This window comes from Chiloscyllium plagiosum, unplaced genomic scaffold (genome assembly GCF_037043375.1).
Source record: "Chiloscyllium plagiosum isolate Xiang-an unplaced genomic scaffold, Cpla_swu_hap1 HiC_scaffold_28, whole genome shotgun sequence".
NCBI lineage: Eukaryota > Metazoa > Chordata > Chondrichthyes > Orectolobiformes > Hemiscylliidae > Chiloscyllium > Chiloscyllium plagiosum.
The window spans coordinates 6,025,866-6,051,653 of record NW_028270166.1 but is presented as its reverse complement, the minus strand read 5'-3'; the positions used below and the strand labels follow the sequence as shown (position 1 = coordinate 6,051,653).

At 40.7% G+C, this 25,788-nt stretch overlaps 1 protein-coding gene across 2 annotated transcripts in view; it reads right to left on the bottom strand.

Annotated features, from left to right (window-relative positions):
• mau2 (MAU2 sister chromatid cohesion factor) overlaps nt 1–24,692 on the bottom strand; it is a 65,878-nt gene extending 41,186 nt beyond the window's left edge. The window contains exons 1-7 of one of the 2 annotated variants that reach the window (XM_087975927.1): nt 24,339–24,692; nt 12,845–12,862; nt 9,569–9,634; nt 5,995–6,090; nt 3,649–3,743; nt 2,392–2,419; nt 290–445 (exon numbers count right to left, since the gene is read on the bottom strand). In XM_087975927.1, the coding sequence (XP_087832053.1) occupies nt 290–445; nt 2,392–2,419; nt 3,649–3,743; nt 5,995–6,090; nt 9,569–9,634; nt 12,845–12,862; nt 24,339–24,692 (813 nt within the window). Of the gene's footprint in view, nt 1–289; nt 446–2,391; nt 2,420–3,648; nt 3,744–5,994; nt 6,091–9,568; nt 9,635–11,570; nt 12,786–12,844; nt 12,863–24,338 lie in introns of those variants that run through there. The other variant, XM_087975928.1, reaches the window with a different exon arrangement.
• Nucleotides 24,693–25,788: the final 1,096 nt, after the last annotated feature.

Here is a 25,788-nt window from a genome sequence, read left to right as displayed (position 1 = left end):
ATGTTATAGGAAAGATCCCTAGCCTTTCATCTGATCCAGTCAGCAGCACTTCACAAATCACACAATTCTACAAAAGTCAGTATTGTGCCCAGTCCAATGTATATACAGACTTAATTTTCAGGTCTAAACCAACTTTAATGGAATGAAGAGCAGGAGTTAGATTTTAACCCCAATTTATTGACCTTCATTCTCTAAATTATTTCTCTCACTGGCTGATTTAAACAGAAATACTACTGTGCCTGTCCTTTCCCCTTGTGCTGGAAATTTTTGATGATATTTATTTGCTCACCTGTCCTGCATCCAGATAGTGTGTGACCTGTAGCACCAGGAAAAAGACACGCAGTGACTCCTTCTGAATAGGGTTACCTTGCCAGTTCTCCACAATCTGGCCGCACAGAGTCAGAAGAGGGTGAACCTCCTGCAGCTTCCGTTCCATCAACAATAGCTGGAAGCCAACAGGGAGAATACACCAACATTAAAACTCACAGCTAAACTCAAAACCAATAGATAGACAATCACCACTGATCAATAATCATTGAGCTCCTGTGATTGCTCCCACAAATTTTCCAACAAGGGCACAAATCTGATGTGTTGTCTGGGACTATACAAGGTTGCTTTTTCAGTGTCTCTGCCCTTTATGAGATGTGGAGATAAAACAAAATTAGCTCATACTCCTCTTGAAGGCATTTCCTCCACCCAAGAAGTCATTCAATTCCTCTAGAAGTTTAACCAGATTAAGGATTTAACACTCTCTAGAGATGGATGGTTTACTTAACTGTTAATTGGCGAGCATCATCATCTGCTGTCAATGGCAAATACTAACACTTAGACTATTTCCACAAAAGCAATGCTGTACAATATGCCTGAATGTTTTAAAATGTGTTTTTTTGGGGAAGGGGAAGGAGGTTTAAATACAGGCTTGAAGGGTGTAAACTCAGTTCCACTGGTTCAACAATGCTCGAGTTCGGAAACCCACAACCACTACCATCTAGAAGGGTAAGGGCACAGATACATGGAAATACCACCATCTGCAAGTTCTCCTCCAAGTCACTCAACATTCTCACTTGAAAACATATCACCACTCTCAGTGTCGTTGGATCAAACCCCTGGAAGACATGGTCTCCCCAACACCCCAACCAGCATTGTGGGTCGATCGATATTAAGTGTACAGCAGCAGTTCAAGACAGACCACACCACCAACTTCTCAAGCTCAATTAGGGATGAACAGTAAAATGCCTAGCCAATGAAGCATACATCCTATGAATGAATTAAGAACAGGTGATTGAACATCACGTTGGTTTGCATTTCAGTACATTCCACTAAACATCATATTTTTCAAAACAAAAAGATATCTCTTCTTGTTTGCTAGTTTGCTCTGCTCCCAGAAGTATTTACTCTCCTGCAATTAAAACTTTACAGTCCCTGGTGACATTCCACTCTCTCACCCTGGTGGTCATCATTCACACATCGGGCTGTGACTGTCAGCAGAGTTTGCATTGTTGGCAGAGACTGAATAAACGGTTTTCCACTGGTAAAAGAGCATTGTTGGATCTGGATCCTAATTATTTGCGCACAATCTTCAGGTTGCTGAGTGGTTAGCCCTGCCTCTCAGCACTGGAGACCCAGGTTGTTTCACCCTCGGGTGACTGTGTTGAGTTTGCACATTCTCCCCATGTCTGCGTGGGTTTCCCCCCCACAGTCCAAAGATGTGCGGGTTAGGTGAAATGGCATGCTAAATTGCCTATAACATCCAGGGATGTGCAGGTTAGGTGAACTGCCCTTGGAAAATGCAGGGTTACAGGGATAGAGCAGGGGGTGGTCGTTGTTTGGAGGGTCGGTGTGGACTCAATGGGCCAAATGACCTCCTTCCACAGTGCAGGGATTCTATGGTTAGAGTCTATGATTCTATGAAAAAGTAACACTGATAGATTTTTGTTAGCCCAACCTATTTAAACCAGCTCAATCACAGAAGCAAAATTAGGTGAAAGACAGACACCAAAAAGCAACAAAAGTGCTGAAGAGGTTCAGCAGGTTTGGTAGCATCTGTAGGAGATCCACCTTTTTAATTTTAGTTGGCCAGCTGTTGAGTCAACCTAAATGAGATTGACTAAGTAACTAAAAATGAAAATGTGGAGGGGGCATTCCTGCTGGATTTCATAATCCACCTGGTTACTCAGATCATTATGCCTTGGTACATTTTTAAACCACTGAAGAAAACCAAGAGCTGGATTTCTGTAGACTTCCCTTCTAATCAATCTTAAGATTCCCTAACATTTTTAATATCAATTGGAGGATTTATACAGTGATGAGTACACGAGCTGCAGATTAGAGTGTAAACTCTGCACAATGTTTGCAAGCTAATTTAACCAAATTGGGGAAAAAAAAGCTTACCATGCCTTTGCTTAAGAGGAAGAGTGCTCTGTAAGATAAGAAAGATAAGTTTACATTAATGAACTGAAATAACATGGTCATGAAACTATGACTCACTTTATATAAATGACAAGGACATTTCTTAAGATATCCAAAAACTTGAAGTAACTTTTGCCTCTCCAGTTTGCCACTCTATAGTCTTGAATGCATATTCCAGACAAACGTTTCAGTGCAGGACTCAGCACGTCCTCCATGGAGATGCCACTTTTTAGACAAGATGTTAAACGAGGGCCTGTGATCCTCTCAGAAGGATAAAAGATACTTCAGGGCTATTTTAAAGAGCAGGGAATTCTCACCAGTGTCCTGAGCCAATAATTAACCCTCAAATATTAAGAAAATGTGATTGCCACCTTGCTGCTTATGGGAGATTGGCAGCTGTACTTAACTTCACCTCAAGAATAGTTAATTGGTTACAAGGTGCAATGGAACGATCGCCATGAAAGGTTTGTATATCCACAAAGCCTTTTTTTATGATTAAAAAAAACCTGTTTCAAAAACAAGTGGAACAAAAGTATATTCCTCGATGGGAAAAAAAACTCTTAACAGTTTAAAATTAACACTCAAATGCTTTCTTTTGTCTTTGGTGACGCCAGTGTAGAACTGAGAGACTTTAGCATGCCAGAGAACAGGTGAAACAGGTCCTGGGGCATTAAGAAACCTCTTTTATTGTGTTTGCATAATGTCTTGGGGATTGCATTCATCTTTTGAATATCACCCAAAAATCATTAAGAAATAGGCAGATTTGAGGCCATAGAATGCTTTGCATCAATGAGAATTTAAAATCTGAAGTATTCGCAAAGTCTCTTCTTGTTGCATCTACATCTGGAAGAGGTCAGATGATTTCAGACAGGGGCTAAGTTAATCAGCAAACTCAACACAACTCAGGAACTAAACCCAGGACTTTCCAACTTGCATGCTACTTTTGATTATACTGGGTGAAGCCTTTATCAGTAGAGAGATAACACCTTTAACCACAAAAAGCCAGATGTTAAAATGCGAAAGTTTCATTGTCCCATTGTCATAAATGTAATTGAAAGATAAAGAGTTGCCTTTAAGTAAATTTACATTTAGGTCTGACGGGTAAATGGAAGTTACTAACAACTATACATTTAAAACAGATATTCCCATAGAAATCCAGAAAATTGGAGTTCTGGTTTAATTTTCTCATCGGTGGGAACAGCAGAGACATAGTTCTCAGTTCAGACGTTTTGCTGTTACCTTGTATATTCTGATCCGACTACTCTTGCATACTCAGCTCCAACTCCTAGGAGGTCACATGCTGAAACCAAATCTTTTTCTAGTGTGTGCAGTTGCTGGTGGGCAGGGAAACAAAACAAGACAAAGATTTTTTTTTCAAAACCATCTTATATTCACTTTAATATCCAGAAATGCAACATGTATGATCAAGATTCAGCCTTCATCTATTCGAAAGTCAGCAACTGTGAAAATCTACTGTTAACTGTCTGCGAGACACTGAATAGACCTACTTCCTGGTAGTCACATTCCGTTTCACTTGTGCACCCCCCACCTCAATCGCAGACGCCACCTAGTGCTGAGCTAAAGCTGCAAAAGCGTCAACTTATCTCTAGTATTTAATTCCAATGGTCAATCCGTTGTGTGGACATCTCATCCATACAAGAAACAGTCCACCCGAAATCTACTGGAAAATAGCAGGAGTGGGACTTTAGGAGACTTCCACTCACTGTTTCTGGATACACTGAGGTCAACTATGGAACGCCCATAATCTGAAACATGCTTTGTGAGACGGAGATAAGCAGATATAGAATTCTGTTTTCAACACAAATAGTAGCCTACTTCTGGACTTTTGCACTAACTAATCCACGTTTCCAGAGGTGAAAATAATTTTTTCATTGATAAAACACTTCACCTTTGAAACCAAAGGAACACCTCCTAATTAGTCAGCTTAACCTCTCTTGAACATCATGTTTGTCCTGGTCCATAAAAAGGCCTGGATAAAACTACAAGAACTGTAACTACAGCTTCATGCCAGCACAATCAATAAAGTAGGACCAGAAAAATTCAGTCTGAATTAAACTGGTTGATCTCAGCCAATTAGTGACAGTGGCTAGTATTTTGGGTGATCCATGAAACCGAGATCTGATCTGTCCTCTCAAACATAAGACCTTAAGACATGGGAGCAGAAATCAGGCTATTCAGCCCATCGAGTCTGCTCCACCATTCAATCGTGGCTGATAAGTTTCTCAACCCCATTCTACTGCTTTCTCCCCATAACTCTTGATACTCAGAATATGTCTATCTCAGTCTTAAATATACTCAATGACCTGACCTCCACAGCCTTCTGTGGCAGTGAATTCCATAGATTCACCACTTTCTGGCTGAAGAAGTTTCTCCTTATCTCGTTTTAAGCAGATGCTGAAGTTCCCACAGCAGAGCAGTTCACAATGGTATTCTGGCTAACATTTATCTGTCAACTACCGTCACTAACTGGGGTTTATGGTAGCTGTGGCTGTGTTACTGGACTAATGGCCAGGACAGAGTTAAAATCCCACAGCGACTTGAAGTTAAATTCAATTACTGAATAAATGTGGAATAAAAAGCTGGTATCATCATGGTAATCATGTAATGACAAGTTCACGAATACCCAGCTGTTCATTAATGCCCTTTCATAAGGAAAGCTGCTGTCCTTACTTCATCTGTCTATATGTGGTTAACTCTTAACCGTCCTCCGAAATAGCTCAGCAAGCCACTCAGTTGTACTGAAGATGGTGGCTCACTATCACCTTCTCAAAGATAATTAGGAGCAAACAATACATGCCTTCAGTGCCAGTGATGATACAATGACTCATGTATTAATATAATAAAATCATTACCAACACTGCTGTTTGTGGGAGCTTGGACTGTACAAACTGGCTGCCATTTTTCCTCCGCTACATCACTGACTACATGGCAAAAAGTACCTCATTGCCTGTAAAGTGCTTTATAGGAACAGAAGCATGATCACGAAGATCATGGCCAACCATCCACCTCATGTTATTTTCTGTAAAATTTCCAATATTCCTTGATTTTTTAAATATCTCAAGACCTAATAATCTCTGCCTTTCATATTCTTGATGATTGTGCTTTAATGGCCTGTGTGATAGAGAATGCCAAAGGTTTACCACCCTCTGAGTGAAAACATCAGCCTAATCTCAATTTTAAATAGTCCTATCCCTTATTCTGAAACTGTGTCCCTGACTCTAGACCACTGCAGCCAGGGTAAACACCCTTCTTCTATCTCACCTGTAGAGTCATGTAAGAATAAGCTGGTCCCAAGATTGTGAACAGTGCTATAAAAATGTAACTGTTTCCTCCTTTAGAAAAACAGGAAGTGGGAAAGGAGTGTGGAAAGCCAACTAAAGCCCATTGACCAAGGTTTAAGAAAGAGTATCTGTAATTAAGTGCTACAAGTATCAATCTGCGTGCTTTGATTTCATTTTCTTTTCCTTGTGAAGAAATATCCAAGGTTTAACATTTCTTAAGCTCTAATGTTAAACACTTTTTTACTAAACTCTATTACACATAAAAATCAAAAGAGGTACATACTGCAAGCTGAAAAAGCAGTCGACAATGCCAATAAGGCGTCTGCTGGGAAATCTGTATCGCCTTCCGTAAAAGTGGCTTTGCTGAATCAACCAGATTCTAAACAGGCAACAAAGCAGCATTACTTCAAACTGATATGGAAAAAGGCAGAGTCCAATCTCACAGATACATAAGGTAACTACATAGCCGGAGGTGAAATAGACCCACTATTTACAACATTTTACTACCGCAAACTTTTTATTAACTGGAACCTATGGGACCAGGAGTGTACTGGTTGATCAAGTAGTCCACATAATCAATGTAAAAACACACACTAAGTAATAGAAACATAACGAAGGGTACATACACTGTTATACTTTATTTACAGTATAAATCACTTAAATAATAATGCAATTTTGCCTTAAATAGAACTTACAGGCAGAGAGCCTTCTCACTCACACCCTCAACTGACCACTTGAACAAAGCAGTGGTCGCAATAATACAGTAAACTTTCAGTAATTCAGGTATATAATTTTTGCCAGTCTATCAAGAGTATTGGTTTATAAGGTATCAGTTAGAACAACGTTTACTGTATAACATAACTTGTTAGTGAAGTAGCAAGCTTGGAACTATAAATTTTCTTTACTTTAGTTTCAGAGCTTTCTGTTGGTCTTAGCTCTAGGTGTCAACCCCTCAACGTGGCAACCATCATCTATTTTATCAATAGCTCTATACTGAGAGCTACTGATGTTCACATACATTAAATACATTGCCTACTTCCCTCTTTCCATTAATATCTCTGCTCACTGTAAATGTTTCCCATTCTACCTTGTTCTTTCCTGGACCCTCTAATCTGTGAAAAAACACCACTTAGTTCTTGCTTCATCTCATCTTCTCTTCAGCCCTGGTAGTAGCCTTGACTATAGGCTCTGGGTTTTAACCTACCACATAAAGTCACATGTATAAGGCAGCTATTGCAAAAGATTGATCAATTCTTTGGATCAAATTCCACCTCAAAGTAAAATCATGAAAGATAAGAATCAGCATATTGACATTTCCATGCAAATCCTGTCAGACTGCGCTCATTAATATAATTCCTCTGTTCTTCTTTCAATTCCATCAATTATTACCCTGCTCCTAAAGCATTTATACGCCACTCTGTTTTAACCCTAGCTCACCTGCTGATTTAAAACTTCCTCATCCAGTCCTGATCTTGCTGGGCTGTCGCATGAATTTAGATGCATTGCCAAATGGATAAATGCAAGAGGAAAGAGTTTCTGTTTAAATATCGTGTTTAAACAACAAGTTAAAGGCATGCTGCCGTCCTTCAATTTTCTTTCACCTTATTTAATCCCTTATTTAATACGTGAGGGATCTCTGTTGACCCAAAGTATAAAAATAAGCTTCAATAACAGAAAATCTCTGTCCTGGGATTTAAAACAAGTCACTCCCAGTTTGAGAAGTACAGGAAGAGCCTAAAAACAGCAGGTAGGAAAATGTTCCATTCTGCCATATTTAAATAGCAATTCTCCTCGTCTTTGAATTCAGTCCCAAGTCTCACTACAATTTGGAAATCAGGAACAGACCAGAGACATGACTTGTAATCAAAGACAGTCCAATAGGGGAGATCCAGGGTGCACAACCAGCTATCCAAAAGCTCAAAATAGTCTGAGCACTCTGTGTAATATTGGCTTTCATACTATAGAAAAGATACGATGTCTAATGATATGACAAACATGTATGAGATACTGCATACAGAAGGTACTCATAGATCAGCAGGGTGGATTTAAAATAGATAGTAAATGCCTGGATGATAGCAGGAGGAAAAGTCTAAAATTATTACAGCACTTGGAATTATGCAGCACACACTAAGCAGTTGCTTCTCCTAAGTGATTTCTAAATGCAAAACACACACAAAACCACAAAAGGGAGACAGACCATTAGGCCTAATCACTTGCCTATGTATTTATTATATGTATGAACAACTACCCTATAAACACATTAACTCATCTTCTCCCAATATTTCTTCACCTTTTCTTTAATCTAACTAATCCATCTAATCTTGAACAGTTTCTTATTGACTCAACCAATGATCCAATAACCTGACAACCCTCTTCTATAGCTCTTATTTATGCTTGTAACGGTCTAATTAATCCTACATCGCTCCACGACTGAAAACAGCCTGCTCTGCTGAATACACTGTCCCATCTTTCCACAATTTTGAATTCTAGCATGCAGTCCTGGAATTTGTGGCATACTTAGGGAAAACACTCTCAACTTTCTCCATGTTTGTATTGTATTTTCTCAAAGCAAACAGAATTCTAACAAGTCCATGCTGGACCCTCTTTAAAGTCACAATATCCATCAGTCCATTGCCACAGAGTTCTCGAACTGAGCCTTCCTTAAGGTTTAAATCACTTGGACTTTAATTCTATGCCAGCTCTTGCAATAAAATCTAGAATTTAATTAGTTTTTGTTTTCCTATAGGCTCCATAAACAAAGGAGCTGTCTTTAATATTCTATGAACCCGTATCTGCAAATTCATCTGTCCCTCCACCACTCCAAATCATTTTAAAGTATCAACAGTTTTGTCATTTTTAACCAAAATGTGTCAAAGCACACTTGGGGATGTTACATTTCACTTGCCACTTTTAAATCCATTTCATTTTAGCTCTCTTCCATGGAAGTTTTTTTTGGTCTGATACAATGAACAGAAGTAGCTCCTGGAGCAGAACTCTGGACATCAATTTCTCTTTCACACTGACCTCCACCACCCCACACCCCCCCAACCTTCCATTGTCTAGCTACTCAATTTTGATTTGCCCCCTTCTAACCAAATTTCAATGCAACTTGTCACACCTACTTTCAAAAAGACCCATAATCTTCTCTAAATCTCCCAGATTGTAAAAGGCTCGATAAGGACCTTGTACATATACCCACTTTATTTTCCTTCCCATTTAGCAAATCTGTTCTCCATTTCCTATTCAATAAGATTTGTTAAGTATGGTTCAGCCTTTTGAAATCCAAATTGGAAAGTTTCACCTAACTTCTTTTTAAGTCAGCACATGTGGCAACTTCAAAGATGCTAAATCGCCCCTACAACAGAGGTTCAGATAACTCAGCCATAATTTCCTGCATTGGCTCCAGATCCCAACCCCTGAAAATGCATAGTATGTTGCCCACTGGCCAAACCCCCAGCAAAAATCCACATACATTGGAGCTTCACACGCTAGACGGCATTCTGAATTTTATACTTTTTCAGAAAAAGTTAAAGCTTAATATAGTTTTTTAAAAATTCTTTCATCAACTTTGATTACATCAAAACTCAAAATGAGACTTTTTAAAAAGTAAACATTATCATTAGTGGTAACATGTCAGAGAAAACAGGACAACCCCTTTCCAACTCTACCTATTAAATTCGACCCTGTCGGTACCATCTCAAATTGTAAACAGCATTTTATTTGATTCAGATTGCACATTTGATCAAGCTTACTCTCCTTATGAAGTGTTGAGACATGTACATATCCCTGCAGTACAGATTGTAGGAAATTGAAAGAGAATTGATTTCCAAAACTTGAATGAAAATCAAAAAGCTTACCTGGTGGCAATATAACTCTGACAAAAGACTGGCTGCTTCAAATTTGATATCTTCAAACTGTGGAATCTAATACATTCAGGTCAAGGGCTAACCATTTGCAAACAGGTGGAATACATAGCAATTCTAATCCCTCTCTTCATTACTCCAAAAAGATAGCATCTTTAACTGAAAGGACAAGAAGAGTAAGAACAAATGCAAGAACAGTACAACATTCTGCTGCGTGTGTTTTCTTCAAAAATCTGTCTGTTGCGCAATCTCAAAGAAAGCAGGTCATTGACATTTCAGCAATTCAGCACGTTTTTGTCCAACTCTTAGGAGCAACTAAAAAAGAAAATTTAAACACCACAATAGGTCAATGACTACGGGCTGCAAAAAATTCAGTTTACGTGCATGTCAGAACCAAATCATTAATCTTTCCTCTGCTGGTGCCTCCAATACTGCTGCCTGAAATGAACAGATTTGAGACACTGCAATTTGCTTCAGCGTAAGTTTACTTCAATCCAGCTGTCCATGCTGGCAGGAAAAGGCCTGCAGGATGGCCACAATGGAAGAATAGACCTGCTGGCTGGAAGCTCCTGTTAACTGCCAAACTAAAAGGATAAGTCACCAACAGTTTAGGTGAAGGGATTGGTTTTAAGGACAATTTTAAAGAATGGTAAGAAGGTGCAGAGATTGAGCCATTTAGAGAAGGAATTTCAGACTATGGGTTTGGGTAACTGAGGACATGTTTGTGAATTGAAGAGTGGAAGGGAGGCTGTTTGACAGCGTCAGAGGAAGGAATAATTGTGGAGGGATGGAGGTTACAGAGATTGGGACAGATAACAGTGAAAGAATTTATACCAGATGGTTCATGTTTTAAATTAAAGGCAATGGGGAACTAAGTGTCAGTGTTAAGTCACTGAAGATGGGCAATGGATGAACGTGATCTACTAGACAGCATTAGTTTGGATGAGACAGTTATGAACAGTACAGTTCTCGTTGCTATGGAAAGGCTGCCAACATCAAAGACCCCTCCCACCCTGGTAATGCTCTCTTCCAATCTCAAGCTTGAACACACTGACTAACAGTTCAAGAAAAGCTTCTTCCCTGCTCTTATTAGACTGCTGAATGGACCTCTCTAACTTCAAATAATGTTGATCTTGCTTTGTGCACCGTGTGTGCAGCTGTAACCTTGTATGCCTCACTCGGTCTAAGCGCCCCATAATCTGTATGTCCTTGTTTGCTATGATCTATCTGTACTGCTTACAAAACAAAGCTTTTCACTGTACTTAGATACACATGACTATAATAAATCAAGTGAGAGGAAGGCCAAGAAAGCATTGAAATTACCAATGCTAGGGACAAAATGTACCAACAAGAATTTTAGCATTAGATTAACTAAGGGAGGGCAGAGATGAGCAGTGCTGCAGAAGTGAACATAGGTAATCTTTATAATGGAAAGAAAGCTTAAATTAGAATTAAACAGAATGCAAACTACCTGTTTTAGTCTGAGAATGAGATCAGGAAGGAAAATGAATACATCTATAGAACATGGTTTTTAGAGTTAGGACAAAAACACTGGTTTCTTCCAAGTGTTTTTACCAGATAAATTTTTCATTCATATTGAATGAGCTGTGTGTCAACTTGGGCAATTCAACAGTCTGGACAAGTCATGGATAAGTAGTGCTGGGTACAACTAATGTACACAGGCATGTTGATATCATATGTAATTGAGGGATAAAAATGGGCAGAGATAAATCTTTAGGTGAGTCCAGAAACAGTGGTATTGCTGGAGATCTCCTGATTAGGATAGCAAAAGGAACATGACAAATGAAGCACTTGAATAGTGTGGCCTGAGAACAGATCAGATACTCTATAAATCAGGAAGGACACGTGGCAGGATACATCGAAACAAGCACAAAGAAACGGAAAGCAGTTTACCAAATGAAATTTTAAAAACGAGAGCACAAAGTCTTAGAAAGAAATAACATTTTCTACTAAAAGTTAATACTGCAGAGGATACGGTCATTTCATAAAACTGAACTGGCGAACTGAGAACTTGAGACTATTTCTTTCCATATATTATTCAAACCCATGAATAGGCCTAAGGCTGTCATTTCTGGTCCTGAAGTGTCCAGTCCACCTTCAACTATCTGGAAGGGTAAGGTACCTCAAAGCTTTAAGCAACAAGTGAAGCTAGTCGCTTCATGCTGCTGCTATACAGTAACAACATGAGTGGTATTTTCAATTAACAGAATGCTGCCATCAAGCCAAGTAGACATTCTGTGATATCTCACGAGTAATGTAGTACGCAATTTCAGTGCTATATTAGCCATATGCCCCATAGATTGGCAGATTGTAACAAACAGCATATCTCTTCAGTTGTTCACAACATGTGAGGTACTGACTGTACCCAACTAACAAGCAATTGTAAAACTCAAAACAACACTGACCAACGTTAGATGTGATTCCACAATCGGACATTTGTTAAATAATCTGGAGTGTGCGAAGAATTATGCTGACAACCAATTTAAGATTGCGGGTTGGGCTCAAAATGTAGCGCACCTGTGTGTACCGGAAGACATGTATTAATTGTCAGCTCCTTGTTCAGTACAGTCTGAATGAATACTTGCACACATTGTTATTGTTTGAACTCAAGAAAAAAGTGACAGCTATTATGTGATTCATTTCCCAGGGTAATGCCTTGACCTATTTGATTCAACTTGCCTGCTTTAAATTTAAACAAAGCTTGGCAGTGGCATTCTCCATGGCACGTGCCTACTGGAGTCCACTTGCCAATAAATCAACATTCGCCTCTCGTACAGTATAAATGTTCTTTTCCTCTTAAACTGATATACTTGCAAATTGTCCTGATGAAGGCTAGTCCAAAAGCTTCAACAAAATACATTTTATCAGCAGTACTCAAATTCTGTACAATAAAATGGCAAGATTTGTTCATGAACATTTGTCACTCTGTTGTTTGTACAGGTTTCAGATTCAATTAGATATATGTGGGTATTCAGATAGCCATAGCTGGGGTAATCCCATCAAATAACCAGAGCGTTCACTGTATACAGAGTGTATTCTGTGGATCATGAGCACCAATAGACAGCACATCACACTGCACTGTAATACTTAAACTACCTGTTAAATCATCACATTCAGAAAATATCAACAGTTGATCAGCGAAAAAGCAAAACAGGAGAATCATTATGAAAGAATCTTATGCTTTATACAAACCGCTGAAATTTGCTGGTAGATGCTGACATGTACTTTGTGTTTACAATAAAAGGATACTTGTTGGGATATTAACCACTGAAAGAAAGTGAAAAAAAGTCAATTAGTCACTTTTATTATGTTAAACTGAGTTAAAATCATGAGTACCAAACCCATCTCCACAAATAATTCTATTCATCTTAAATCATTTCTCTTCTCCATTATCAACATCAATTGAAAAATCTAAACTTGTTACTTCTGAATCATTATTTCCCAATTTATCTCCTTATTTAAAAATTTAGATCCTGGAACTTGGCATTTCAACCTTAGATTATTTTACAGCCCTGCTGATGGCCTGCACTCCAACTTGGTTTTTAACAGACACTGCACACTAGAACAATCATAACGGTTTCATCTTGATCCAAGAGCTAGAAATTCTGGACATTACAAACTTTCCTGTGGGTTGTTAGCAGGAATGAGCTTCAAACACGAGCAGAGGTTGGAAGAGGTAGGATGATCTCATCAAAACACACAAGGTCAAGGCGTGACCCAATGTTTTCAAGACATGAAGCTTTGACAGACTGAGTAGAGAAATACAACCTTCTTGTTGAGTGCGTTAATAACCAAGCAAGGAGTTAAAATCAGTGGCAGAAGTTCCAAAACAGAGGTAAGGAGAAAATGTTTACTCCGAATCAGGAAAGGTTTCTCCAAAACATGAGCGAAATCTGCTTCCAAAATAATTCTCGAAGAGGGTTGGGTAGACATTTGAGGACGAGGAATTTACAAGGTTCTGGACAATCTGTGGGATTAAAATCCATCTGTCTTTTGAAGATTCAGTACGGACATGATAGGTTAAATAACCTTCCTCATTACAGAAAGTTTATATTATTGAACCTAAGGCTCAGTACAATGTTGGACTGGGGTGTACAAAGTTAAAAATCACACAACACCAGGTTATAGTCCAACAGGTTTAATTGGAAGCACACTAGCTTTCGGAGCGACGCTCCTTCATCAGGTGATAGTGGAGGGCTCGATCGTAACACAGAATTTATAGCAAAAATTTGCAGTGTGATGTAACTGAAATTATACATTGAAACGTTGATTGTCTGTTAAGCCTTTCATCTGTTAGAATACAGTGATAGTTTCACTTCTTTCATGTGTAAATCACAAAACCTTTTTTTAAAAGTTGCATTCTCGGGTTAGCTGTTAACAATGGTGATAGCTAGACAAAATGTTGAAGGTGTTAGCCCCATGTTCTCTGATTATGACCTGATGTTTAGATTGATTCTAATCTAAAAAGCGAGAAAGCAGAGTTTTACATAAATTCACGCAGTTTTTGAGCTCAGAGTTCTACATGAACGTATGCAGTTTTTGAGCCAAGTGCAACGTAACTCTGCAAGTACAAATTCACCCAACAAAGAGGATAAAGCGGATGAGTTGTAGGATGGTGTTTGGAGACTGGCAGTTGTTGGTGTTGAGTACTGAGGCTGTTGCTGCGATGCCATCCTCGTGGGGGATGCTGGTGTAGAGTGCGGAAATGTCCATTGTGACGAGGAATGTTCCCGGTTCGACTGGTCTGTGGGTGCTGAGTTTCTGTAAGAAATCCGTAGTGTTGCGACAGAAGCTGGAGATCCCCTGTACAATAGGTTTCAAGATGCCTTCCACAGACCATTCGAACCGGGAACACCCTTATAGACACACACACTCCCACATGCACCCCCTCACAGACTTGAGACACTCTCCACTCACTACACACACACACACACACACACACACACACACACACACACACACACACACACACACACACACACACACACACACTTTTTCACACTCACAACCCCCACCCCAGACAGACAGACACACACACACACACACACACACACACAGACAAAGACCCACGTGCACACACATTTTGTGGGGTGAATTTGTACTTGCAGAGTTACATTGCACTTTGCTCAAAAACTGCATACATTCATGTAGAACTCTGAGCTTAAAAACTGCATGAATTTATGTAAAACTCTGTTATCTCACTTTTTAGATTAGAATCAATCTAAACATCAGGTCATAGACAGAGAACACAGGGGGCTAACACCTTCAACATATTGTCTAGCTATCACCATTGTTAATAGCTAACCTGAGAATGCAACTTTAAAAAAAAGGTTTTGTGATTTACACATGAAAAAAATGAAACTATCACTGTATTCTAACAGATGAAAGGCTTAACAGACAATCAATGTTTCAATGTATAATTTCAGTTACATCACACTGTAAATTTTTGCTATAAATTCTGTTACGATCAAGCCCTCCACTATCACCTGATGAAGGAGCGTCGCTCCGAAAGCTAGTGTGCTTCCAATTAAACCTGTTGGATTATAACCTGGTGTTGTGTGATTTTTAACTTTGTTTATGCTATCCACGGCCCTCATGATTTTACAGACTTCTGTAAGGTCACCTCTCAGCTTCCGACGCTCCAGGTAAAAAAGCCCTGGCCTATTCAACCTCTCCCTATAGCTCAAATCCTCCAACCCTGGCAACATCCTTGTAAATCTTTTCTGAACTCGTTCAAGTTTCACAACATCCTTCCAATAGGAAGGAGACCAGAATTGCACGCAATATTCCAAAAGTGGCCTAACCAATGTCCCATACAGCCACAACATGTACAACCTCCCAACACTTGTACATAATACGCTGACCAATAAAGGACAGCATAGCCAACACCTTCTTCACTATCTTATCCACCTGTGACTCCACTTTCAAGAGGCTATGACCACATGAAATAAGAACAGGAATAGGCACATCAAGTCTGCTCCATTCAAATGGATCATGGCTGATCCAACATTCCTCACATCCACTTCCCTGCCCTTTCCCCTAACCCTTGATTCCCCCACTGATCAAGAATTGATCTCAGCCTTAAGTATACACAAGGCCTCTCCTGCTACAACTCTATGTGGCAAGGAGTTCCAAAAACAGTCAACAGGCTGAAAAATGGCAGACGGCTCAAACTGGATAAATGCAACGTATTGAATTTTGGTTCAACAAACTGGAGTAGGGCTTACACAATTAATAGTAGAGCCTTGGGTAGTGTTGTAAAGAGGGACCTCGGATTGCAGGTACACAATCCTTTGAAGCTTCCTTCACACAGAGACAGGGTGGTTAAAAAGAGGTTCAGCATGCTTGCCTTCATTGCTCAGTCCTTTGAGTACAGGAGTTGAGAAGTCATGTTAAGGTTGTACAGGACATTGGTGAGGGCTCTTCTGGAATACTGTGTCCAGTTCTGGTCACCCAGTTGTAGGAAGGATATCAAGCTGGAGAGGGTTCAGAAGAGATTTACCAGGATGCTGCCGGGTATGGAAGGCTTGAGTTATAACGAAAGGCTGGATAGACTGAGACATTTTTTCACTGGAGCATAGGAGGAGGTTGAGAGACGATCTGATAGAAGTTAATAAAATAATGAGAGATATAGATTGAGTTAATGGGAGTTGTCTTTTGTCCAGGATGATAGATTTCAAGTTTAGGAGGCACATTTTTAAGGTGACAGGAGATTTTTAAAAAAAGACATGAGGCAAGTGTTTTTACACAGAGGATCGTTCGCATGTGGAATGAACAGCCTGAGAAAGGGTGAATGCGGAAACAATTACAACATTTAAAATATATTTGAATAGATACATGAATAGGAAAGCTTTGGAGGTATATGGGCCAGGTGTAGGTAGGTGAGACTAGTTTAGTTTGGGATTATATTCAGCATGGACTGGTTGGATCGAAGGGTCAGTTTCAGTGCTGTATGACTCTATGACTCAAAGAACTACCTCCTTAACTCTGTCTTAAATTGGCACCCCTTAATTCTGAGATGGTGCCCTCCGGTCCTAGAATTTTCATGAGGGGAAATAACCTCTCAGCATTTACCCTGTCAAGCCCCTTAAGAAACCTATATGCTTCGAGAAATCACCTCTCATTCTTCTAAATTCCAATCAGCAGAGCCACATCTTGTTTAATGTTTGTTCACAAGTTGAGCAAACCTGACATGAACATTTAGTTTCACTCTACCCACAGGGCCTTCAGAATCCCTGACTCTAACACCAAATCAGAAGTATAGGAATAAATATAGATTAAACAACTTGTTTACACAGAACCTTTAGTACAGTAAAAGTTCCTCAAAGTGTTTCCTGCGAGCATTAAACAAAATTCAACACTGATCCACAAAGAGATATCAGCACAGGCAGTCAAAGGCTTATGTTTTAAGTAATGTCTGAAAGAGGAGAGAGGTAAAGAATTTATGGCGTAATAGCCACCAATCTAATTAATTTAACTGAAGCTCAAGTGGCATTGTTTCTATTAAATAATCAATGTGCAAAGGGACAGGAAAAAGGCAGAAGAATGGCATTAAGTCTTGATGCACATTTGGAGAGGTGGTGAAGACATAATGGCACACTGGCCTCCTCCTGCACTGTAACACTTGTGAATTGTCAAATGATTAAAATTGGGATGCAAAATGAAACCATCATTGGTGCAAAGTTCTCAAAATGGAGCTGGGCAAAGTCATGGAATAAACACTTCATCTAAAACCAAAAGGACGTAACAAGATCACTACTGTACACTTATCCAGGATCAAAAGCCTTAAATTATTCCTGCGTTGAATTCTAGGTAATACAATATCTGCTCATTGAAAAGCAAAAATAGGATTGCTGAAAACATTGGCAGGCACACATACAGACGTAAAGAAATAAAAGACAGAGCAAGTTTTAAAAGTAGATTTTCAGGTTTTTCTCTGTTTTATTCCTTATATTTTTAATGACTAGCTTTAAAATTGGATACCCAATTAGGTCAAGGCCTAACAAGCTCATTCACTCTAATGTCACTCTGTGGCATGAACGAACTGTTGGCTTCTCTAACCACCTGCACTACTTCATCTCTCAACTGATACAACTGCTGTTAGTTTGATGACATGACATCAATCTCTCACACAGCAAGATCACAAGAACACCAGTAGATGAATGATAAACATCTGGTGTTGGCTGAAAAGGGAATCTTGACTAGAATGCCATTCCTTCTTTGTCACTGGATCAACATATTAGAATTTGTTAAGTGCAGGAGCACCATCAACACAAGAACTCAGCAGTTCAAGGGCAACAAAACTGGAATCTTTAAGGAAACACCACATCTGGAGTGTAAATCAATTATTTTTTTAAAAATACAATCTGCAAATCACTCCATATTTTGCCTGAAAAGGTTTTCTCTCAAGAGAGCATAAAAATTCTCATTGCAAATCTAAAAGCAGCTAGGGAGCAGGTAACACGTTAGTTTTCAATCAATCAATCAGTGTAGTAATTAGTGCACTGTAAGACATTGTACCTGTTTTGGTTGTTGCAATTTTAACAAAGAAAACTTTGAAAGCTCTAATTTCTTTTAGCTATCAAACATCATCCCTTTTGGGAGACAAAGCTTATAAAGAAGTTTGAAAAACTATATTGAACTCCTAGCATCTGGATTGTAACTAGGTGGCACCATTCCACCATGCATTGTATGGACATGAGGACTTGACTCAAATTGTTAATTGCCAGACAACAGATATCATTTATCACTTCTGAAGATGCACACTGCACACATATGCATACTGTGATAGACCATTCTTGCAGCTGTCACAACAGTACATCAATGTAACCAGCATCATTGCAATATTCATCAACAGCCAAACAAAGCAGTGTATTGTTTTAACAACAACTTTACATCTGAACATTTAAACCACAAACTGAAAGCAGCACATAACCACAAATGGAAAATAAATTCAAATTACACATTGCTGATGAGCCTGTGAATACAGCTCTGGTCACATCAAAACATAGACTCACTGTCGAAACACTGGAAATAAAATTAAAAATTCCACTCCAAGGCCTTAACAAATAAGTATATTGCATAGTGTAACACTGAGCTGTTCAGATCAGGAGCTGATCCTTAGCTGAAACATCAATCTCAACCAGACACTTTGAAATATCACAAATAATCTCACTGCTCCAGAATAAGAAGAAGGAAGATAGACCAGCCAGGGTGCCCACACCAGATTGTTCACTGAGGGAAATACCCATTCACGTATTTTCACCAGTGAAGTTATTATTTAAAATCTGCTCCTCTACTCTGACTCCATCAATGTCAAATAGCGTAATGTCGCAGCTGACATACAGCGATATAGTATTGGAAGGTCATTGCTGCTATAGAACCGTATCCCACTGGCTATAATAATAGTGAGCAATACTGTGAGGTAGACAGCAGAGAAGAAAATATTCAGTTCATCCCTTTTAGCATGAGACAGCATACATTCAAGTTTCTTTTCAATTCCCACTCAGACCTCTCCCAAACATCGGAATCACAATCCTTAGCTAGTTTCTCCATTCCCTGTAAAATGACAACTATTGGTATAGGGCCTGGTCTGTGCTCTCATTGCTTACTTCTGCTATGTTTCAACTCTTCCACCCAGGCTTTTATCCATTTTGCTGTACTTTAAAAATATCAGTTTGCCTCAGCCATGCCTGCTACTGGTTAAGAGCTAGGAAAATATTTCACACCACTAGCTTCAGAACGTTGACTGTGATGAAGGTCTGCCATAATTTGGCAAAGTACAGTTCCAGAATGATGAACATACAGTTTTAGTGAAGCACTAGAAACAATACTTACATTTCTATAACACCTTCTCACTGAAGTGAAAGGTTTCAAAGTACTTCATTGTGTTAATTTGCTTGAAACCAACATTCTGGTTATTACTATTGACCAGAAACGGATCAATACTAACATTTAAAAACTGTAGCTTCAACAGCAGATTGAAGGTTAGGAATCCTGCAGCGAGCAACTCACCCCGACTCACCCAAAACCTGTCCACCAATTTCAAGACAAATTCAAGAGTGTGATGGAATACACCCCAGCTGCCTATATGAATCCAGCCTCAGCAAAGAAGCTTGACACCATCCAGAACAAAGCAGCCCTCGCGATTGGCACCACATCCACAGACATTCTCTCCTTCTAGCACTAATGCTCAGTAGCAGCAGTATGTATTATTTACAAGATGCACTGCAAAAATTCACCAAGGCTTATCACACAGCGTCTTCCAAGCTCAAGACCAGCTTCTTCAGAAACAAGAACAGCAGATATATGGGAACACCGGCACCTGCAAGTTCCCCTCCAAGCCACTTGCCTTCCTGACTTGGAAATATATATGACTGTTCTTTCATTGTCACCATATCAAATTCCTGGAACTCGCTCCTTAACATCTTTGTATGTGAACCTACAGCAAATAGATTTAACAATCAGGAATGCCACTCACCACCATGTTCTTGAGGGTAAATAGGGATGGGCAATAAATACTGGCCAAGCCAGTGAAGTCCACATCCCTAAATGCATTTTAAAAATTGCATCGGTTATGCAGGTAAACATTATATGTTAATCTGTCACAAGATCATTGTCCATTTAATTTGCCTTTAGTCATGATGCGGATGTTGGACAAAACACGAGAAACACCTCTTTCAAAAAGTGCATTAGGATCTGAAACATGACTTTTAGCTCAGGTTAACTCTGATTTTGAATAAAGCAAGAACAGAGGTGCGTAATAACATCTCTGAACAGGTTGATTATAACAATAGGTTAAATACAGAACATTAAATACCAATCAATACTGAACCAAACTTTTTCTCGTAATTGGACTTTAATTTGGGCCCTGCACTGATTTAAAGACTTACGTAGAAAAACAAAACTTGTAATCAAATAAGCAGAAATGCAAAAATGATCAAGGAATTAGTAGCAAGTATATCATGAAAAAGCACACTGTGACATTCAAAATATATTTTGTCCTTGGCACACACCAAAGTACATCATTATGAAAGTCTCCCTATTATAGGAGGGATGTTGTTAAACTTGAAAGGGTTCAGAAAAGATTTACAAGAATGTTGCCAGAATTGGATCATATTTAGCTATAGGGAGAGGCTGAATATAGTCTTAGAGTCGTAGAGATGTACTGCACGGAAACAGACCTTTCTGTCTACTTTGTCCATGCCGACCAGATATCCTCGCCTAATCTAGTTCCATATGCCAGCACTTTGCCCATATCTCTCTCAACCCTTTCCATCTATCCAGGTGCTTTAAAATGTTGTAATTGTACCAGCCTCCACCACTTCCTCTGGCAGCTCATTGCATACAAGCACCATCCTCTGCGTGAAAAACTTGGCCCTTAGATCCCTTGTAAAATTTTTCCCTCTCAACCTAAACCTATGAGCTTTAGTTCTGGACTCTCCCACCCCGGGCAAAGACTGTTTATTTCCCATATCCATGCCTCTCGTGGTTTTACAAATCTCTATAAAGGTCACCCCTCAGCCTCCAATGCCTCAGGGAAATTAACCCCAGTCTATTCAGCCTCTCCCTACAGCTCAAATCCTCCTACCCTGACAACATCCTTGTAAATCCTTTCTGGGTAATCCAAGATGGAGGACAGGAAAACATTGTGGAGGTAAGAGCTGCTGCTATATTGAGGAATTTTAGATGTTGAAGATGATTTCCTCAAATTCCAGGAGCAGCAATTACTGTTTTATGTGCTGTTGCATTGTTTTGGAATTTTTGTTTTTTTGGGGGGCGGGGGGAAGAGAGAGAGAGAGCGAGAGAAGATCAAAACAACAGCATTTTAAAAACAAGAAAGATAGACAAAGGCAGTGACCACATGGTCTGAGAAAGAATATGCTAGGGCTTTTTTCACTGGCGTGTCAGAGGCTTAGGCGTGACCTTATAGAGGTTTATAAAATCACGAAGGGCAAGGAAAGGGTGAATAGCCAAGACCTTTTTCCCAGGATAGTGAGCCCAAAAATATAAGGCACAGGTTTAAGGGAAGAACGGAAATATTTAAAAAGGACCTGAGGGGCAATCTTTTCATGCAGAGTGTATGGAATGAGCTGCTAGAGGTGGTGCAGCAGATGGCTACAATTACAATATTTAAAAGGTATCTGGATGGGCACACAAATGGGAAGGGTTTCGAGGGATATGGGCCAAATGCTGGCAAATGGGTCTAGATCAGTTTAGGATATTAGATTACTTACAGTGTGGAAACAGGCCCTTCGGCCCAACAAGTCCACACCGACCCGCCGAAGCGAAACCCACCCATACCCCTACATTTACCCCTTACCTAACACTACGGGCAATTTAGTATAGCCAATTCACCTGGCCCTGCACATCTTTGGACTGTGGGAGGAAACCGGAGCACCCGGAGGAAACCCACGCAGACACGGGGAGAACGTGCAAACTCCACACAGTTAGTCGCCTGAGGCGGGAATTGAACCCGGGTCTCTGGCGCTGTGAGGCAGCAGTGCTAACCACTGTGCCACCGTGCCGCCCATATCTAGTCAGTACGAATGAATTGCATCGAAGGGTCTGTTTCCGATGCTGTATAATTATGACTCTATGCACTATTTTCTGGATGAGTGCCATTCCAACAATTGTCAAAAAGCTTGCCACCTCACCCACCACAACCAAATCACAAATGTCATCAATCCGCAAGATGCACTGCAGCAACTCACAAATGTTCTTTCAGCGAAACTATCCAAACCATACTCACCTTGAAGAACAAGAGCAGCTAGCCCATGGAACATTATCATTCAAAGGTTCCCCTTCTCATCACACACCATCCTGACTTGGGGATACAGCACCTCACCTTTACTGTCATAACATCAAGGTCTTGGAATTCTGAATCCAAACTACGTGCAAGCACAGTCCCTAAATGCATTGTAGATATTTAAGTAGACTGTCTATCACCACCTTCCCAAAGGCACCTAGGGATAAACATACATCTGGGCCTGTGAGCAAAGCCTACATCCCACAAACAAGTAAACAAAGTAAGAATCAATATTAAAAATCCCGGTGAGGTACATTGATTAGCTTGACTTGCTAGTGCTTCCAGCCTTTTCTCTTTCATAACACAAATTGTTAACTTCCTGGTTCTGACTCTTACTGTTCCCGATTGCCTCATTTTGTTTATCTTGCTGCAATAAATAGGTTGCAGAATTGATTCCTGCAATTTCTATTTATATTCCAACCTTTGAGGATAGGGCAGTGGGAAGAAGGGATGGGACTAATTGGATAGTCTTTCAATATGGCATGATAATCTGAATGGCCTTGTTGTCTTGTGTTTGTACAATTGTATGACTCAGTCATGTGCAAATAGATATAAATTTTTTTGTAGAAATGCTTGAAGTGTTTGAAAATAGAGCCACAAACATGTCTAAACACATGGAGTCTGTGTAACAAGAAACATGGAGGTGCCGGTGTTGGATTGGGGTGGACAAAGTTAAAGATCACACAACACCAGGTTATAGTCCAACAGGTTTATTTGGAAGCAATAGCACTCCTCCTTCGGGTAGCTGTGGAAGAGGATCATGAGATACAGAACTTATACCAAAAGATTAGTATTATGCAACTGAAGTGATATATTAAACAATATCACTTCAGTTGCAAAACACTAATCTTTTGCTGTAAATTCTGTGTCTTATGATCCTCTTCCAACGCTATCTGATGAAGGAGCAGCGCTCCGAAAGGTAATGCTTCCAAATAAACCTTGGACTATCAGCTGGGGTTGTGATTTTTAACTCTAACAAGAAACAATCAGCTTTATCTGAAGAATGACAGTCTGACTTGCATCATATCTCAACTCAGCCTTTTTTCACCACTGCAGGTTAATTTCTCACTAATATTAAAACAAAAACCAGCAAAAGTTAAAACCAAGATAAAGGGATGAGATAAGATCTCCAACTGAACTATAAGACAAATCTCAGCAGGTCTGGCAGCATCTGTAAGATTTGACAAAGCTTTGACAAAGGGTTAGTTAGACTCGAAACGTCAGCTCTTTTCTCTCCTTACAGATGCTGCCAGACCTGCTGAGATTTTCCAGCATGTTCTCTTTCGATTTCAGATTCCAGCAATGGCTGTAATTTGTTTTTATAAGACAAATCTACTGTCTCTCCAGGCTAAAACTTTTTTAAAAAGTCATATCAAAATTCACCGCATTAGTTTTCCTTGCAATTATTTCCAGTGTCCCAAAACAACATTCACCTTCCAACAGCATTACTATTTCCAAGTTACTTGCCTACATAATAATGGTGACTGCCCTTTGATGACAAAGACTTTGCAGATTCTGCTTAATCTGCTATGCTTTAAGTGTGTTTTGTTGGTTCCACCACGACGAACCCTTTCATCTGTTCACTGCCGCATCTGTTACTGCATTGTAATGATATGAATTTTCATGTTGGACCTTCTTTTCATGAACTTTTGTATGAAGAGAAATCCCCTCTCCCCCCTCAACTCATTCGCTTTGCTGGTGCTGCCCAACACAATAGAGTAGGAGAATGTTTATGTTATTTGGATTATTTTATTGCCCCCCCCCCAAAACATATTGTGGCTCCGATCGTGAAACTTCTGTGTCCCAGACGCTGATTTCAGAGACCGGCCCAGTCCCTCGCCCCAAACCCTCACCCCAACCCCAACCCCAACCCCAGCCCCAGCCCCAGCCCCAGCCTCAGCCCACACCAGAACCACCTCCCCGCCCGATTCTCACCGCCTTTTCCAGATGGGAGCGGGCCTGTTCGGTGTTCTTCGTGTGATGATAGAGGACGCTGCCGAGCTGGAGGTGGGTGCGGGCCTCGATGCGCTGCGTCGGTTTGAAATGGAAGACGGCCTGCAGGCAGTGCACACACAGCTTGATCTTGGGCGGGCTGGCCGTGCGGAAGTTCTCGGCGAAGCCCAGCAGCGCCAGGTACCAAGCGTCCGTGTACTGGGGCGGCGGTTGCTGCTGCTGCTGGGGCTGCGTCTGGGCCGGGGGCTGCGCTTGGGGCTGCGGCGGCTGCTGCTGCTGCTGCTGAGGGCCGCTAGCGCCAACCGCCGCCATCTTACCCGCATCCGCCACAAACATCGCGGGAGGCAGCGAGGGGCCGGCCCGAGAACTGGGGCGGGGCCTGCCGGGGGGTGGGGCACAGCGTGAGGAAGAGCGGCCCGGGTAATGGGGGCGGGTCCAGGAATGTTAGGGCGGAGCCTGGCGTGGGGCGGTGCCTGTTGCGAAAGGGCGGGTGCTACAGGCAGGAGGCGGAACCTGATAGGCGGGGTGTGGCCTGGGGATGACCCCGCCTACTACTTGGGCATTTACTCTTCGGCGGGAGCGGGAGGGGGAGGGGCTAAGGAAGGAGGCGGTACATGAGAAGGGGTTGGATTTTGATGAGGCGGGGCCTGGAGAGGGGCGGGTCTTGTCCGTGTTGGGGGCGGGGTTTTGGTGGGTCGTGGAGGAGGTGGCTCTTAGTGTTGGGGCTTAGATCCTGCATGAGGTTGGAGACTTTAACCGGAATAAAATAATATTCATTTGGCCCAACGCAAAATATTGTTGCCACAACAGCAAGTTCCTAGGAAGCTTTTACTTTTATCAGGGCCAACATTTAGAGAATGAAACTGACAAAATTCAATATTTTTCCAGGCTGGCAGTTTAATAGTGAGATGAGGAGGGTGTTGTTTCTTTGGAATTCTTTACCCCACAGACCTGTCGAAGCTTAATCATTGAATTTATACAAGACAGAAGTTGATAGATTTCTAGAGGCAAATCACATAGGAGAATATGGAAATAGTGGTGTAAAGTGGCATATTGATAGATGATGAGCAATAATCTAATCGAGTGATGGGGGAGGCTCAATTGACTGAATTTCCCCTTCCCCCACCTCACCCTTGTTCCAAACTTCCAGCTCAGCACTGTCCCCATGACTTGTCCGGGCTTATCCTACCTGCCTATCTCTTTTTCCACCTATCCACTCCACCCTCCTCCCTGACCTATCACCTTCATCCCCTCCCCACTCACCTATTGTACTCTATGCCACTTTCTCCCCACCCCCACTCTCCTCTAGCTTATCTCCCCATGCTTCAGGCTCTCTGCCTTTATTCCTGATGAAGGGCTTTTGCCCGAAACGTCGATTTCGCTGCTCCTTGGATGCTGCCTGAACTGCTGTGCTCTTCCAGCACCACTCTAA